The sequence below is a fragment of the Coregonus clupeaformis genome, chromosome 15 (assembly GCF_020615455.1).
Source record: "Coregonus clupeaformis isolate EN_2021a chromosome 15, ASM2061545v1, whole genome shotgun sequence".
Taxonomy (NCBI): Eukaryota; Metazoa; Chordata; class Actinopteri; order Salmoniformes; family Salmonidae; genus Coregonus; species Coregonus clupeaformis.
This window is the reverse complement of record NC_059206.1, coordinates 57,529,742-57,545,378: the sequence shown is the minus strand read 5'-3', so window position 1 is coordinate 57,545,378 and position 15,637 is coordinate 57,529,742. Positions and strand designations below refer to the sequence as shown.

Sequence of the window (15,637 nt, the reverse complement as noted above, 5' to 3'; positions counted from 1 at the left end):
ACCCTACGGTTACTTGCCCAATGCTCTTACCTGTTAGGCTACCTTGAGTATCAGAAACATGTAACCTGGTCAACCAACCTACACTGCGGTGGTCATAACCTTTAAGAGCTACAGGTGTGCAGGCTTTTGGTTCAGTTGAGCACTAACACACCTGATTCAGCTAATCACCTAATCATTGAGTCTGATCTCAGTTCCACTGGAGTCCAAAGTCAGTTCCACATGGTTTCAACTCAGTCTACACAGCTCAAACCTGGTTCCATGTGTCAGCTCCTCTCTGATACATAACTGAGCAGACGCTACAGAGCTGCTGACATGAAGCCAGTGTTCCGTTGTTCTCTAAACTACAGGCTTTTCAGCTGAATGTGAATTAGCCTGTAGGACTGCAGAGTATGCGAGTGGGTTTAGGTTTATATTACCCTACTTCTGCGGAGCAAATTCTGTGTAGCACAAAGTTAAAAACCCAGAGTGAAGATGGTCTGCACAGCATCAGTGCTCAGAGACTCAGCATAAAAGACGAGTACAATAACATCACGATGCACTTAGAGAGAGTGCTAACTTCATCAATAACACAAACATTTACATTACATTTACGTCATTTAGCAGATGCTCTTATCCAGAGCGACATACAAACTTACAAACACACACATGTATATTTACAAATGCATAGCAGGGTTGGGATGAATTCCATTTCAATTCAATTCAGTAAGTAAACCCAATTCCAATTCCACATTTTCCTAATTGAAAAGCATTGAAGAGAATTGGAATTTCAGTGTACTTCCTGAATTGACTGGAATTTAAATGGAATTGACCCCAACCCTGATGCACACACATACATACACACATGGGCACGTACATGCGCACATCATTATTCCATAGCGTAGTGAGAAGTGAGTGTGAGTTACAGGAGCCAGAAGGGCTGTGCTGAGATAAAGAGCTCAGGTAAAATAAAAACAGGCAGTCTGCTATCTGCTATCCTCACTTCCCCCTTCCCGTCTTCATCCAATCACCACTCACCTCCAGTCCTGTTGGCCCCAGTGGTCCAAGTGGGCCCTCATCTCCCTGAAAACAGTGATCATGTTATTAGCATTGATCTTTTATTTAAATGAAACACAGTTACTGTGGCTGCATCCCAAATGGCACATTATTCTCTACATAGTGCACTACTTTTGACCAGAGCCCATATGGTCTTGGTGGAAAGTAGTGCATTACATACAGTGGGGAGAACAAGTATTTCATACACTGCCGATTTTGCAGGTTTTCCTACTTACAAAGCATGTAGAGGTCTGTACTTTTTATCATAGGTACACTTCAACTGTGAGAGACGGAATCTAAAACAAAAATCCAGAAAATCACATTGTATGATTTTTAAGTAATTAATTTGCATTTTATTGCATGACATAAGTATTTGATCACCTATCAACCAGTAAGAATTCCGGCTCTCACAGACCTGTTAGTTTTTTTTAAAGAAGCCCTCCTGTTCTCCACTCATTACCTGTATTAACTGCACCTGTTTGAACTCGTTACCTGTATATAAGACACCTGTCCACACATTCAATCAAACAGACTCCAACCTCTCCACAATGGCCAAGACCAGAGAGCTGTGTAAGGACATCAGGGATAAAATTGTAGACCTGCACAAGGCTGGGATGGGCTACAGGATAATAGGCAAGCAGCTTGGTGAGAAGGCAACAACTGTTGGCGCAATTATTAGAAAATGGAAGAAGTTCAAGATGACGGTCAATCACCCTCGGTCTGGGGCTCCATGCAAGATCTCACCTCGTGGGCAATCAATGATCATGAGGTAGGTGAGGGATCAGCCCAGAACTACACGGCAGGACCTGGTCAATGACCTGAATAGAGCTGGGACCACAGTCTCAAAGAAAACCATTAGTAACACACTACGCCGTCATTGATTAAAATCCTGCAGCGCACGCAAGGTCCCCCTGCTCAAGCCAGCGCATGTCCAGGCCCGTCTGAAGTTTGCCAATGACCATCTGGATGATCCAGAGGAGGAATGGGAGAAGGTCATGTGGTCTGATGAGACAAAAATATAGCTTTTTGGTCTAAACTCCACTCGCCGTGTTTGGAGGAAGAAGAAAGATGAGTACAACCCCAAGAACACCATCCCAACCGTGAAGCATGGAAGTGGAAACATCATTCTTTGGGGATGCTTTTCTGTAAAGGGGACAGGACGACTGCCCTCAGTAAGGGCAGTCGTCCTGAGGGGAGGATGGATGGGGCCATGTATCGCGAGATCTTGGCCAACAACCTCCTTCCCTCAGTAAGAGCATTGAAGATGGGTCGTGGCTGGGTCTTCCAGCATGACAACGACCCGAAACACACAGCCAGGGCAACTAAGGAGTGGCTCCGTAAGAAGCATCTCAAGGTCCTGGAGTGGCCTAGCCAGTCTCCAGACCTGAACCCAATAGAAAATCTTTGGAGGGAGCTGAAAGTCCGTATTGCCCAGCAACAGCCCCGAAACCTGAAGGATCTGGAGAAGGTCTGTATGGAGGAGTGGGCCAAAATCCCTGCTGCAGTGTGTGCAAACCTGGTCAAGACCTACAGGAAACGTATGATCTCTGTAATTGCAAACAAAGGTTTCTGTACCAAATATTAAGTTCTGCTTTTCTGATGTATCAAATACTTATGTCATGCAATAAAATGCAAATTAATTACTTAAAAATCATACAATGTGATTTTCTGGATTTTTGTTGTAGATTCCGTCTCTCACAGTTGAAGTGTACCTATGATAAAAATTACAGACCTCTACATGCTTTGTGAGTAGGAAAACCTGCAAAATCGGCAGTGTATCAAATACTTGTTTTCCCCACTGTATATATAGGTTCTTCTCTTCTTTCAGGAGCAGTGGTGCACAGCTCCAGTCCTGGTGGCAAAAAAAGTAGCAAAAGGCTTTGGAATATATATATATATATATATATATATATATATATATATATATATATATATATATATATATATTAATGCATTCTTAATGGACAATTTCTAGTTGAAACCTCCCTGTTCCGTTTTAAAAAGTTTTCTCCCATTGCGTGAGTACAACACCAAACCGGGAGACCAATTGGGCGGCGCACAATTGGCCCAGCGTCGTCCAGGTTAGGGGAGGGAATGGCCGGCAGGGATGTAGCTCAGTTGGTAGAGCATGGTGTTTGCAACGCCAGGGTTGTGGGTTCGATTCCCACGGGGGGTCAGTATGAAAAAATTAAAATAAATAATGTATGCACTCACTAACTGTAAATCGCTCTGGATGAGAGCGTCTGCTAAATGACTAAAATGTAAAATGTAAATGTAATAAAACTGACTGAACAGGTAGGGACTACCTGAACTTGTCCATTAAGAAACCATAATTTTTGTTTTCCTTTGCACAGCGTTTTAAAACGTTTTGTGACTACTGAACATGACCCCAGCCAATCAGCAACAGGGCCACTAAAACCACAAGGAGCAATAAAAACCAGTGGGACAGTAGAACTCATGGACTGGGGTTGCCCACCCCTGACATAAAACAAGCTGCTGTATCTTATCACACTGTACCTCTAGCCCAGGCACCCCTCTAGGACCAGGTAAACCCCTCACTCCTGGCTTTCCCTGCAGGACATTAAAAAATATTTTACAAAGGCAGAATGTGCAGTATCATAACCAAAAGCAAGCACTTTCTTCATGCTCATCACCTACTGTGTCTCCCCACATGAAAGAATACTACAGTTTACTATAGAATACTATAGTACTTACTTGAGAATTCTATAGAATTCTGTAGTAAACTGTAGCATACTGTAGATACCATACTCCACACTGTAGTATCCCTCGATCATGTGTAGTACTTACTATTGAATATTGTAGTATACTGTAGAATAATATACTACACACTGTAGTATCCCTCGATCGTGTAGTTCTTACTATAGAACAGGGGTGTCAAAATCATTTTGCCCTGGGGGCCTCATTTGGTCTTCAATGAGGTCCGGAGGGCCGCACTGAAAATGTGTTATATTTCCTCGCCGTAAACATTTGCAAAATATAGTCCTCTATCCATAGTTTTTTGAATTTTCCATATTCCCTGACTGTCAAGCTTTAATTTCGGTGATTGTTAGCGAGCTGGACACAGTCAATAAACTGTATAAATGTAGGTCCATTATAATTTCTTGACAGTTTCGATTTGGTTTTAGTCATTTAAAATTACATCAAATAAAATAGAATTCTGTAGTAAACTGTAGATAACTGTAGTATACTGTAGAATACACATTATAAACCAGGTAGTTTGTGTCCTGGATGCTGACTGGCTGAAAGACGTGGTATATCAGACAATAGACCACGGGTATGATGCAACATTACTTGTTTCCTCTAATTATGTTGGTAACCAGTTTATAATAGCAATAAGGAACTTCTGGGATTTGATTTATATTGCCTATATACCGTACTATGGCTAAGGACTGTGTCCAAGCACTCAGCTTTGCATCATGTATAAGAACAGCCCTTAGCCATGGTATATTGGCCATACACCACACCTCCTCTGGCCTTATTGTTTAACTGTAGTATCCCTCAATCATGTGTAGTACTTACTATAGCATTTCATAATATACTGTAAAATACTACAGTATTATCCACAACAAATCTATGTAGTAGATACTACAGTAATGTTTGCAAAAACACTAGTGTCCTCCGTTTTGTTTTTTGTCTTGTAATACTACAGTATCCCAATTTGTGCCACCCATGAGTGAGAAACCTACATGCCAAGTATATAACATATATTGTGTTCCTTACAGGTTATAGAAAAGAGCAGAAGCACTGAACTAGTTGTTCAGACTCCAGGCCTACCTACAAACAGGTTATGGAAAGTTTGCTCTTTTAGTATTTGTAAAATCCCCCACTTCTATGTCAAAGATAATAAAACAAAAACAAAATAGTAAATAGTAAATACTACAGTTATGTCTGAAAAAACACTACAGTAATTACTATAGTATATACTATAGTTTTTTAAAACTATAGTAATAGTGCAGTATTTATACTATAGTAAACTGTATGCAATGTCCGCAAAATGTCCTCAAAAACACTACAGTGAATACTAGGCTACAGTAAAGTCTGCAAAAACACTACAGTAAATATTATAGGATATAAATATAGTAATACTACAGTATTTATACCATAGTATACTATAGTATTTTTCCATGTGGGTCATACTAACGTTCAATAATATTCGAAACAGGAATCAACAGATCCCAAACAGAACAAAAGTTATTTACTCACCTTTGGGCCTTCTAAGCCATTCTCTCCGGGAGGCCCCATGTCTCCAGGGAAACCCTGTGTTTTAGAGAGAAAAGGGAACATATTTATGCTGTTGTTGTTGTGTGTGTGTGTGTACTTGTGTGTGTGTGTACATGCGTGTGTTCATGTGTACTGTAAGTGGCTACCTCTGCTCCTTTAAGGCCAGGTACACCATCAGGCCCTCGCTCTCCTGGCCTGCCCTGGGAGTTGGAGGAAAATGCAAGGAAAATGAAAGCTGCAAGCAGTGTTGCCGGGGACAAGCAGTATTGGGCCGGCCCACTGTGCCACCATAGGGCCAAATTGGACACATTGCCCTAGGATGAGCTACTTCTGTACTCCTTACCATGTTTGCCAAATATCACAACTCAAAATTAAACAGATCATACAATATTTTAGACCATTTTAGAATTTTTTTTATGATATAGACTACTTTAAACGTCTTCTTCTCCAGAACCACTAGACCGATCGCTCTAGCATCTATAGCATCTATGCTATGGTACATAGCATCTATGGATGCACATATTCAAACACAATATTTTCCAAGACTTGCTCAAACAATATGCCCACAATAAGCCAATGAGCTTGCATTAATGATTGTTCCTGTCCAACAGCGCCCCAATGTGGCTAAACTTAACCATAATTTACAGATTAGCTAGACTCATAGCCTTAGCATGTGTGCCAAATTTCATAACTCGGTGTCAAACAGATTAAGAGATATAAACATGTGTTTGTTATAGCGCCATCGTGTGTGCCTGTTAAATGTATTGTTATAGCACCACCATGTGGCCAATTGGCATGGCATTACGTGTGAGGGTGTGGCCCATGGCCCTTTACCATCATGCAAGTTTCCACCCTCCTAGGCCTCACCATCTCACAGGAATTTGCCTTTAATGTTGCCTTACGGAAGGAGAGGAATAATTATAATAATTAAAGCTGCAAGCAGTGTTGTGTGCCAAATTTCATCACTCTGAGTCAAACAGATAAAGAGATATAAACATGTGCCTGTTATAGTGCAACCGTGAGGTTGATCTGAATATGCTTGAATATGTTGAGTCTTGACAATGTTTGGAACATGTGTACCAAGTTTTCTTACAATACGAATATCCATGTCTGATTTATAAGCATTAATTTGCCAGACCACGCCCACATGAATGTCTATTGGTCAATAGCGTGTAGCATGTTGTTTTAGGTACTGGTCGGGAAAAAGTTGCGTTGAGAGACATTGGTCCATAGACGCTATATATCAAGTTTTATGCAGATCGATCATTCAGTGAGGAGTAGTGTTTTGAGTGTTTTTCACAAAATTCTAAATGGCGGAAAATCCATAATGGCAGGCCTTATGGGTTCTATGGTAGATGGCATCCAAAGGTTTAACAGTAGTAGCAGCTGCACTTTTGATAAATAATTTCACCATAATCATGAACAGATAAAAAGGTTGACTGAATAATCTGCTTCCTACTGCTGAGAGAGAGGCACGACCTGTTTCTGTAGAAAAAAACGTAACTTCTTAAAGAGCTATATGTATCTATATGTTTTTAAAAAGTCAAATCCATATGAATCCAAATGCCTAAGTATAAACAACATGTATTTCGTTTTGCCCATATTAAACACAAGTTTTAAATCAGCAAGGGATTCCTGCATAGCTATAAAATCTGACTGTTGTTTTGACACATAATCCACACATATACTGAACAAAAATATAAACGCAACATGCAACATTTTAACAATTTTACTGAGTTACAGTTCATATAAGGAAATCAGTGAATTTAAATAAATTCATTAGGCCCCCCCCATCTATGGAATTAACGACTGGGCAGGGGAGCAGCCATCGGTGGGCCTGGGAGCGCATAAGCCAATCAGAATGACTTTTTCCCCACAAAAGGGCTTTATTACAGATAGAAATACTCCTCAGTTTCATCAGCTGTCCGGGTGGCTGGTCTCAGACGATCCCACAGGTGAAGAAGCCAGATATGTTAGTCCTGGGCTGGCATGGTTACACGTGGTTTGCGGTTGGACGTACTGCCAAATTCTCTAAAATGACGTTGGAGGCAGTTTATGGTAGAGAAACCAACATTCAATCCTCTGGCAACAGCTCTGGTGGACATTCCTGCAGTCAGCATGGCAATTGCACATGCCCTCAAAACTTGAGACATCTGTGGCATTGTGTTGTGTGACAAAACTGACCAATTTAGAGTGGCCTTTTATTGTCCCCAGCACAAGGTGCACCTGAGTAATGATCATGCTGTTTAATCAGCTTCTTGATATGCCACACCTGTCAGGTGGATTGATTAACTTGGCAAAGGAGAACTGTTCACTAACAGGGATGTAAACAAATATGTGCACAAAACTTGAGAGAAATAACCTTTTTGTGCGTATGGAAAAATTCGGGGATATTTTATTTTAGCTCATGAAACATGGGACCAACACTTTACATGTTGCATTTATATTTTTGTTCAGTCTAACATTTTTAACAGATTGACCAATGGTGTTTATATAAATAGTGAAAAGAATAGGTCCCAAAATCAACCCCTTTGGTACACCTTTATGTACTTCAAGAAATTCAGACTTAACCCCATCAATCACGATGGCCAGAGTTCTATCACTAAGATCATCATGAAACCATGAACAGGCATCAGAGCTCAGGCCTATCGAGGACCACTTATTCAATAAAATAGCATGATCAACAGTATCAAAAGCTTTTGACAGGTCCACAAACAAAGCAGCACATTTCATTTTAGTGTCTAACTTTGAAGGGGGTGGGGGCCACAAAAAAACTGAACTCCCTCTGTGCGAGAAAAATATTTTAGTGTCCCCCCTCGTAACAGTGAAGAGAAAAAAAATATGTTTTAAAGTTACATTCCTGCAATTCTACACATTTTGGCATGGGGCGGAGAGAAGAATTAGCAGTTTTACGGCTAATTTCCTGCAATTCTACACATTTTGCCATAGGGTGGAGGCAAATGTTTGCAGTTTTTAATATGATAACTGAGTCATTGAGTCAATTACCCCGGTCGGTAATTCGAATCTATGCTTATTACAAGTTTAGATAGCTGGCCACTAGACTAACTTACCAATCTAAAAAAATGTAGCTGACATGGGCTAATTGAGTGACTGCTGATGAACATCCAAACTTCGAAATGTGATTATTCTAATTATCACCAGTAAGTTAAGACCCCGACTCAAAAAAATGTATAGGTCCGCGGGCCTACAAAAGGGGGGCCGCCAGTTGCCCATCCCTGGTCTAAAGCATTGACAAGATCATTAACAACTAAAGTGGTTGCTGTAATAATGCTATGCCCAGGCCTAAAGCCTGATTGGTTTACATTCAAAATACATTTCTCAGATAAAAAGTTGTATATTCACTAAGGATTCAAGAATATTAGCTAGACAAGGAAGCCTTGAAATGGGGCGAATATTATTAAGATAACTACTATCCCCGCCCTTATGGAATGGCAGCACAAGAGCTGATTTCCATACTTTTGGAATATTTCCGGATAACAATGTTAAATACAAAATGTGGGTTATTAAGCCAACAATGATGGGCGCTGCACACTTAAGCAGACCGGGATCCAATTGGTTGGCCCCTGTGGATTTCCTGTTGTCTATTGCTGGCAAAGAATCCAGGACTTATTTTTCTGTAAATAGCCTAAAAGAAAAGCTTTGACTATAATTTCCTCTGATCATTCAGCAGGTTTCCCTTATCAGCATCCAGCCCAATATCATTGTGAATTGGCTTAGAATTTATTTCAAAGAGATAGCTTGCTAAAATAAAATGGTGATTAAATCCATGAATGATTGCAATTTTTTTCCATAATGAGGCCAGTGTCTGAATATTTTTTTTGTGGCAGAGAGGAGGAAGTAGCACCCTTTAGGGATTTGACCATTTTCTAGAATGTTGCTGGGTTCCCATTACAATCCGAAACAGCGGTTACATAATAATCAGATTTAGCCTTTCTAATTTGTCTTACACTATAATTCCTCAGTTGCGTAAAAGCTTGCCAGTCTGGGCCTAAGCCTGTGTTCCTGGCCTTGATCCAAGCATCATCTCTTTTATGGATGACTTCTGCTAATTCCAGAGTGTACTAGGCATTCGATCTACCTTTAATCCTTAATTTTCTTAATGGAGCACGATTATCCACAGTAGTACTGAAGACATCTGAATTTATGTGCCAGACCATGCCCAAGTGAATGGTCAATTGTTGTTTTAGGTATTAGTCTGGAAAATGTTGTGTTGGGAGAACATTGTCCTTAGATTCCATATTTCAAGTTTCGTACAGATCAGTCATTCGGTGCCAGAGGAGTAGCGTTTTAAGTGCCAGTGTTCAAGCTGTGAGCCCACTGTGCCACCATCAGGACAAATTAGACACATCACCCTAGGATGAGCTACTTCGGTACACCTTACCACACTCGGCAAATATCAGAACTCAAAATAAACCAGATCATGCAATATACTTTCAATGAATTTGGAGAATTTTTTTTCCCCATTTTGGTATATAGCATCTATGGATGCACGTCTTTAAACGCAACATTTTCCAAGTGTCTAGCTATAACAACATGGTCGCTATGAACCAATGAGCTTGCATGAACATTTTTCCTGTCCAACAGCGCCACCATGTGGCCATACTTAACCGTACTCTACAGGTTAGCTAGACTCACCTCCCTGAGTGTGTGTGCCAAATTTCATCACTCTGAGTCAAAAAGATCAAGAGATATAAATATGTGCCCGTTATAGCACCACTGTGTGGTCGAATCGGCTTGCATATGTTGAGTCTTAACAGTGTTTTCAAACATGTACACCAAGTTTTGATACAACACAAATATCCTTGTCTGATCTATATGAATTTATGTGCCAGACCACGGCCATGTAAAAGTTTATTGGTCAGTAGCGGCCATGTCATTTGACATACTAACCTAGAAAATGTTGCGTTGGGAGACATTGGTCCATAGATGCCATGTATCAAGTTTTGTGCAGATTGGTCATTCTGTGCAAGAGAAGTAGTGTTTTGAGTATTTTTCACAACATTTAAACATTTAAAATGGTGGAACATCCATAATGGCGGACTTTATGAGTTATTGAGGTAAATTTGTTCCTTGTGAGGAGAGAGACCTACAGTTGAAGTCGGAAGTTTACATACACTTAGGTTGGAGTCATTAAAACTCTTTTTTTTCAACCACTCCACACATTTCTTGTTAACAAACTATAGTTTTGGCAAGTCGGTTAGGACATCTACTTTGTGCATGACACAAGTAATTTTTCCAAAAAATTTTTACAGACAGATTATTTCACTTATAATTCACTGTATCACAATTCCAGTGGGTCAGAAGTTTACATACACTAAGTTGACTGTGCCTTTAAACAGCTTGGAAAATTTCAGAAAATGATGTCATGGCTTTAGAAGCTTCTGATAGGCTAATTAACATAATTTGAGTCAATTGGAGGTGTACCTGTGGATGTATATCAAGGCCTACATTCAAACTCAGTGCCTCTTTGCTTGACACCACGGGAAAATCAAAAGAAATCAGCCAAGACCTCAGAAAAAAATTGTAGACCTCCACAAGTCTGGTTCATCCTTGGGAGCAATTTTCAAATGCCTGAAGGTTCCACATTCATCTGTACAAACAATAGTACGCAAGTATAAACACCATGGGACCACGCAGCCGTCATACCACTCAGGAAGGAGACGCGTTCTGTCTCCTAGAGATGAACGTACTTTGGTGCAAAAAGTGCAAATCAATCCCAGAACAACAACAAAGGACCTTGTGAAGATGCTGGAGAAAACAGGTACAAAAGTATCTCTATCCACAGTAAAACAAGTCCTATATCGACATAACCTGAAAGGCCGCTCAGCAAGGAAGAAGCCACTGCTCCAAAACCGCCATAAAAAAGCCAGACTATGGTTTGAAACTGCACATGGGGACAAATATTGTACTTTTTGGAGAAATGTCCTCTGGTCTGATGAAACAAAAATAGAACTGTCCATAATGACCATCATTATCTTTGGAGGAAAAAGGGGGTGCTTGTAAGCCGAAGAACACCATCCCAATCGTGAAGCACGGGGGTGGCAGCATCATGCTGTGGGGGTACTTTGCTGCAGGAGGGACTGGTGCACTTCACAAAATAGATGGCATCATGAGGAAGGAAAATTATTGAAGCAACATCTCAAGACATCAGTCAGGAAGTTAAAGCTTGGTCGCAAATGGGTCTTCCAAATGGACAATGACCCCAAAAATACATCCAAAGTTGTGGCAAAATGGCTTAAGGACAACAAAGTCAAGTGATTGGAGTGGCCATCACAAAGCCCTGACCTCAATCCTATAGAAGATTTGTGGGCAGAACTGAAAAAGCGTGTGCGAGCAAGGAGGCCTACAAACCTGATTCAGTTACACCAGCTCTGTCAAGGAGGAATGGGCAAAAATTCCCCAACTTATTGTGGGAAGCTTGTGGAAGGCTACCCAAAATGTTTGACCCAAGTTAAACAATTTAAAGGCAATGCTACCAAATACTAATTGGGTGTATGTACACTTCTGACCCACTGGAAATGTGATGAAAGAAATAAAAGCTGAAATAAATAATTATCTCCACTATTATTCTGACATTTCACATCCTTAAAATAAAGTGGTGATCCTAACTGACCTTAGACAGGGAATTTTTACTAGGATTACTAGTTTAAATGTAGTTGGCTAAGGTGTATGTAAACTTCCGACTTCAACTGTATGTACCAGTTTCTAGGACTCTAGTTCACGCGGGGTGAGGGGCATGAGCTTTCAAAGTTTGCATTTTCAATCAGTTGTTATAGTGCCACCATATGTTTAATTGGCATGGCATTACATGAGAGGGTGTGGCCCTTGGCCCTTTACCATCATGCAAGATTGCAACCTCCTAGGCCTTACCATCTCATGGGAATTTGCATTTTAAGTTAGCCTTACGGAAGAAGAGGAATAATAATAATAATAATAATAATAATAATAATAATAATAATAATAATAATAATAAACGCCAACAAATACAACAGGGTTTCACCAGCTTAGCTGCTTGAACCCCTAAATGAAGCTCCAAGCAGTGTTGCCAGGGTTCAAGTTAGGTACTGTTATTCATTGCTGGTAAATGTTGAAGTGAGTTAAATAGTTATTATGAGATGGCAAACGTGTTACTAGTACCTGAAGAGGTGCAACAGGAGTATTGATAGTGTTTCATGATGAAAGATTTCACATACAGTGCATTCGGAAAATATTCAGACCCCTTCACTTCTTCCCACGTTTTGTTACATTACAGCCTTATCCTAAAATTGATTTAATTGTTTCCCCCCCTCACCAATCTACACACAATACCCCATAATGACAAAGCAAAAACAGGTTTTTATAATTTTTTGCAAATGTATTAAAATTAAAATACAGAAATATCACATTTACATAAGTATTCAGACCCTTTACTCAGTACTTTGTTGAAGCACCTTTGGCAGAGATTACAGCCTCGAGTCTTTTTGGGTATGACACTACTAGCTTGGCACACCTGTATTTGGGGAGTTTCTCCCATTCTTCTCTGCAGATCATCTCAAGATCTGCCAGGTTGGACGTGGAGCATTGCTGCACAGCTATTTTCAGGTCTCTCCAGAGATGTTCGATAGGCTTCAAGTTCGGGCTCTGGATGGGCCACTCAAGGATATGCAGAGACTTGTCCCAAAGCCAATCTTGTGTTGTCTTGGCTGTGTGCTTAGGGTCATTGTCCTGAAGGAAGGTGAACCTTCGCCCCAGTCTGAGGTCCTGAGCGGTCTCGAGCAGGTTTTCATCAAAGATCTCTCTGTACTTTGCTCCGTTCATCTTTCCTTCAATCCTGACTGGTCTCCCAGTCCCTGCCACTGAAAAACATCATCACAGCATGATGCTGCCACCACCATGCTTCACTGTAGGGATGGTATTGGCCAGGTGATGAGCGGTGCCTGTTTTCCTCCAGACGTGACACTTGGCGTTCAGGCCAAAGAGTTCAAGCCTAATTTAATCAGACCAGAGAATCTTGTTTCTCATGGTCTGAGAGTCTTTAGGTGCCTTTTGGCAAACTCCAAGCAGGCTGTCATTTGCTTTTACGGAGGAGTGGCTTCCATCTGGCCACTCTACCATAAATGCCTGATTGGTGGAGTGCTGCAGATATATATGTCCTTCTGAAAGGTTCTCCCATCTCCACAGAGGAACTCTGGAGCTCTGTCAGAGTGACCCTCGGGTTCTTGGCCGGGCGGCCAGCTCTAGGAAGAGTCTTGGTGGTTCCAAACTTCTTCCATTTAAGAATGATGGAGGCCACTGTTCTTGGGGACCTTCAATGCTGCAGAAAGTTTTTGGTACCCTTCCCCCAGATCTGTGCCTCGACACAATCCTGTCTCGGAGCTTTACGGACAATTCCTTCGACTTCCTGGCTAGGTTTTTGCTCTGACATGCACTGTCAACTGTGGGACCTTATATAGACATGTGTGTGCCTTTCCAAATCATGTCCAATCAATTGAATTTACCATAGGTGGACTCCAATCAAGTTGTAGAAACAGCTCAAGGATGATCAATGGAAACAGGATGCACTGGAGCTCAATTTTGAGTCTCATTGCAAAGGGTCTGAATACTTATGTAAATAAGGTATTATAATTTTTTTTTACATTTGCAAAATTGTCTAAAAACCTGTTCGCTTCGTCATTATGGGGTATTGTGTGTAGATTGTAGATTGATGAGGATTTATATTAATTTAATCCATTTTAGAATAAAGCTGTAACGTAACAAAATGTGGAAAAAGTGAAGGGGTCTGAATACCTTTCGAATGTATGTGAAATGTTTCATCGTGAAACACTATCAATCTTCCTGATGCACCTCTTCAGGTACTACTCATAAACACAAACACACACACACACACACACACACACACACACACACACACACACACACACACACACACACACACACACACACACACAGGCCCCATAGCGCCACCATCAGGACAAATTGAACAAATCGCCCTAGGATGAGCTACTTCTGTATTCCTTACCACGCTTGCCAAATATATGACCTCAACATCAAACAGATCATTCAAAATCCCTTTGATGAATTTTGGACCATTTGTAATGATGTTCAGAACTTTAAACATCTTCTTCTCTAGAACCGCTGGACCGATCGGCACGAAATTTGGTGCATAGCATCTATGTACCCTTGTTTTTAAAATCCAGGGCTCAAACAATATGGCCGCTATGAGCCAATGAACATAAATTAATGTTTTTTTCCTGTCCAACAGCACCACCATGCGGAAAACTTAACCATACTTTACAGGTTAGCTAGACTCATATCCCTGAGCATGTGTGCCAAATTTCATCACTCTGAGTCAAATAGTCTTCACAGTGTTTGGAACTTGGCCTCGGCACGTGGCCCTTGACCCTTGGCCCTTTACCATCAGGCAAGGTTGCAACCTCCTAGGCCTTACCATTTCACAGGAATTTGCATTAAAATGTTGCTTCACGGAAGAAGAGGAATAATAATAATAATGAACGCCAACAAATACAATAGGGTTTCACCAGCTTAGCTGCTGAACCCCTAATCAGTGATATCAGGATACGAAATGGATCACACACTGGTAACAACAAAAGTATATCAATCTGAGACCAACAACAAGCCATGACTTATAAGAGTAAATTCAACCTGGATTTGTTGTTGCTAAATGGACAAAGGAATGGCCATATAATTAAATAACACTTAAAGGGATAGTTCACTCAAAAACAATCTATATTTTAGTACAGATGCCATATCTTAATTTGATCATCCTGTTGTTGTAGGAATTTTCCTGCACAGCAAGAAATGCAAACGTATGGTGTATTCAAGGTTTAAAAAGGCTTCTAAAGTTTGTAATTTCCACTTGAAAATGTCAGACTTGATTTGCCATAACGACAAATGTATCAACCCCTACAGAAAAATGTCATTAATTATAAGCCACATAACAATTCACATTTCCTGGTGCTGCATGATTATTTTCCTGCCACACATGGTCCCATGTTGCTCAGTTGGTAGAGCATGGCACTTGCAACAACAGGGTTGTGGGTTCGATTCCCCTGGGGTACCAGTACAAGAAAGTATGAAAATGTATGCACTTACTACTTTAAGTCGATCTGGATAAGAGTGTCTGCTAAAGTGTCATGTGAAACCAGGTCAAATTAAGATACGGCATCTCTATTTTGTTCATTAGTTCACCGTTAATCAAATCTTCAAAGAATTGTGCATTACACCAGTCAAGTTTTCAAGATAGAGCACTTTCAGTACAGAGCAAAAACTGTGATGATGATGCGTTTTGCATGGCCAAACTAAAATCCTTATCTCCAATGCAATTCATGGCGGGAGAACTCAC

At 40.6% G+C, this 15,637-nt stretch overlaps 1 protein-coding gene across 2 annotated transcripts in view; it reads right to left on the bottom strand.

The window, feature by feature from the left end:
- LOC121582745 (collagen alpha-1(XXVII) chain A-like) overlaps window positions 1–15,637 on the bottom strand; it is a 388,342-nt gene that overhangs the window by 195,837 nt on the left and 176,868 nt on the right. For both annotated transcript variants that reach the window (XM_041898821.2, XM_041898822.2), the window contains exons 19-22: window positions 5,421–5,474; window positions 5,257–5,310; window positions 3,550–3,603; window positions 1,015–1,059 (exon numbers count right to left, since the gene is read on the bottom strand). In XM_041898821.2, coding sequence (XP_041754755.1) covers window positions 1,015–1,059; window positions 3,550–3,603; window positions 5,257–5,310; window positions 5,421–5,474 — 207 coding nt within the window. The remainder of the gene's footprint in view (window positions 1–1,014; window positions 1,060–3,549; window positions 3,604–5,256; window positions 5,311–5,420; window positions 5,475–15,637) is intronic.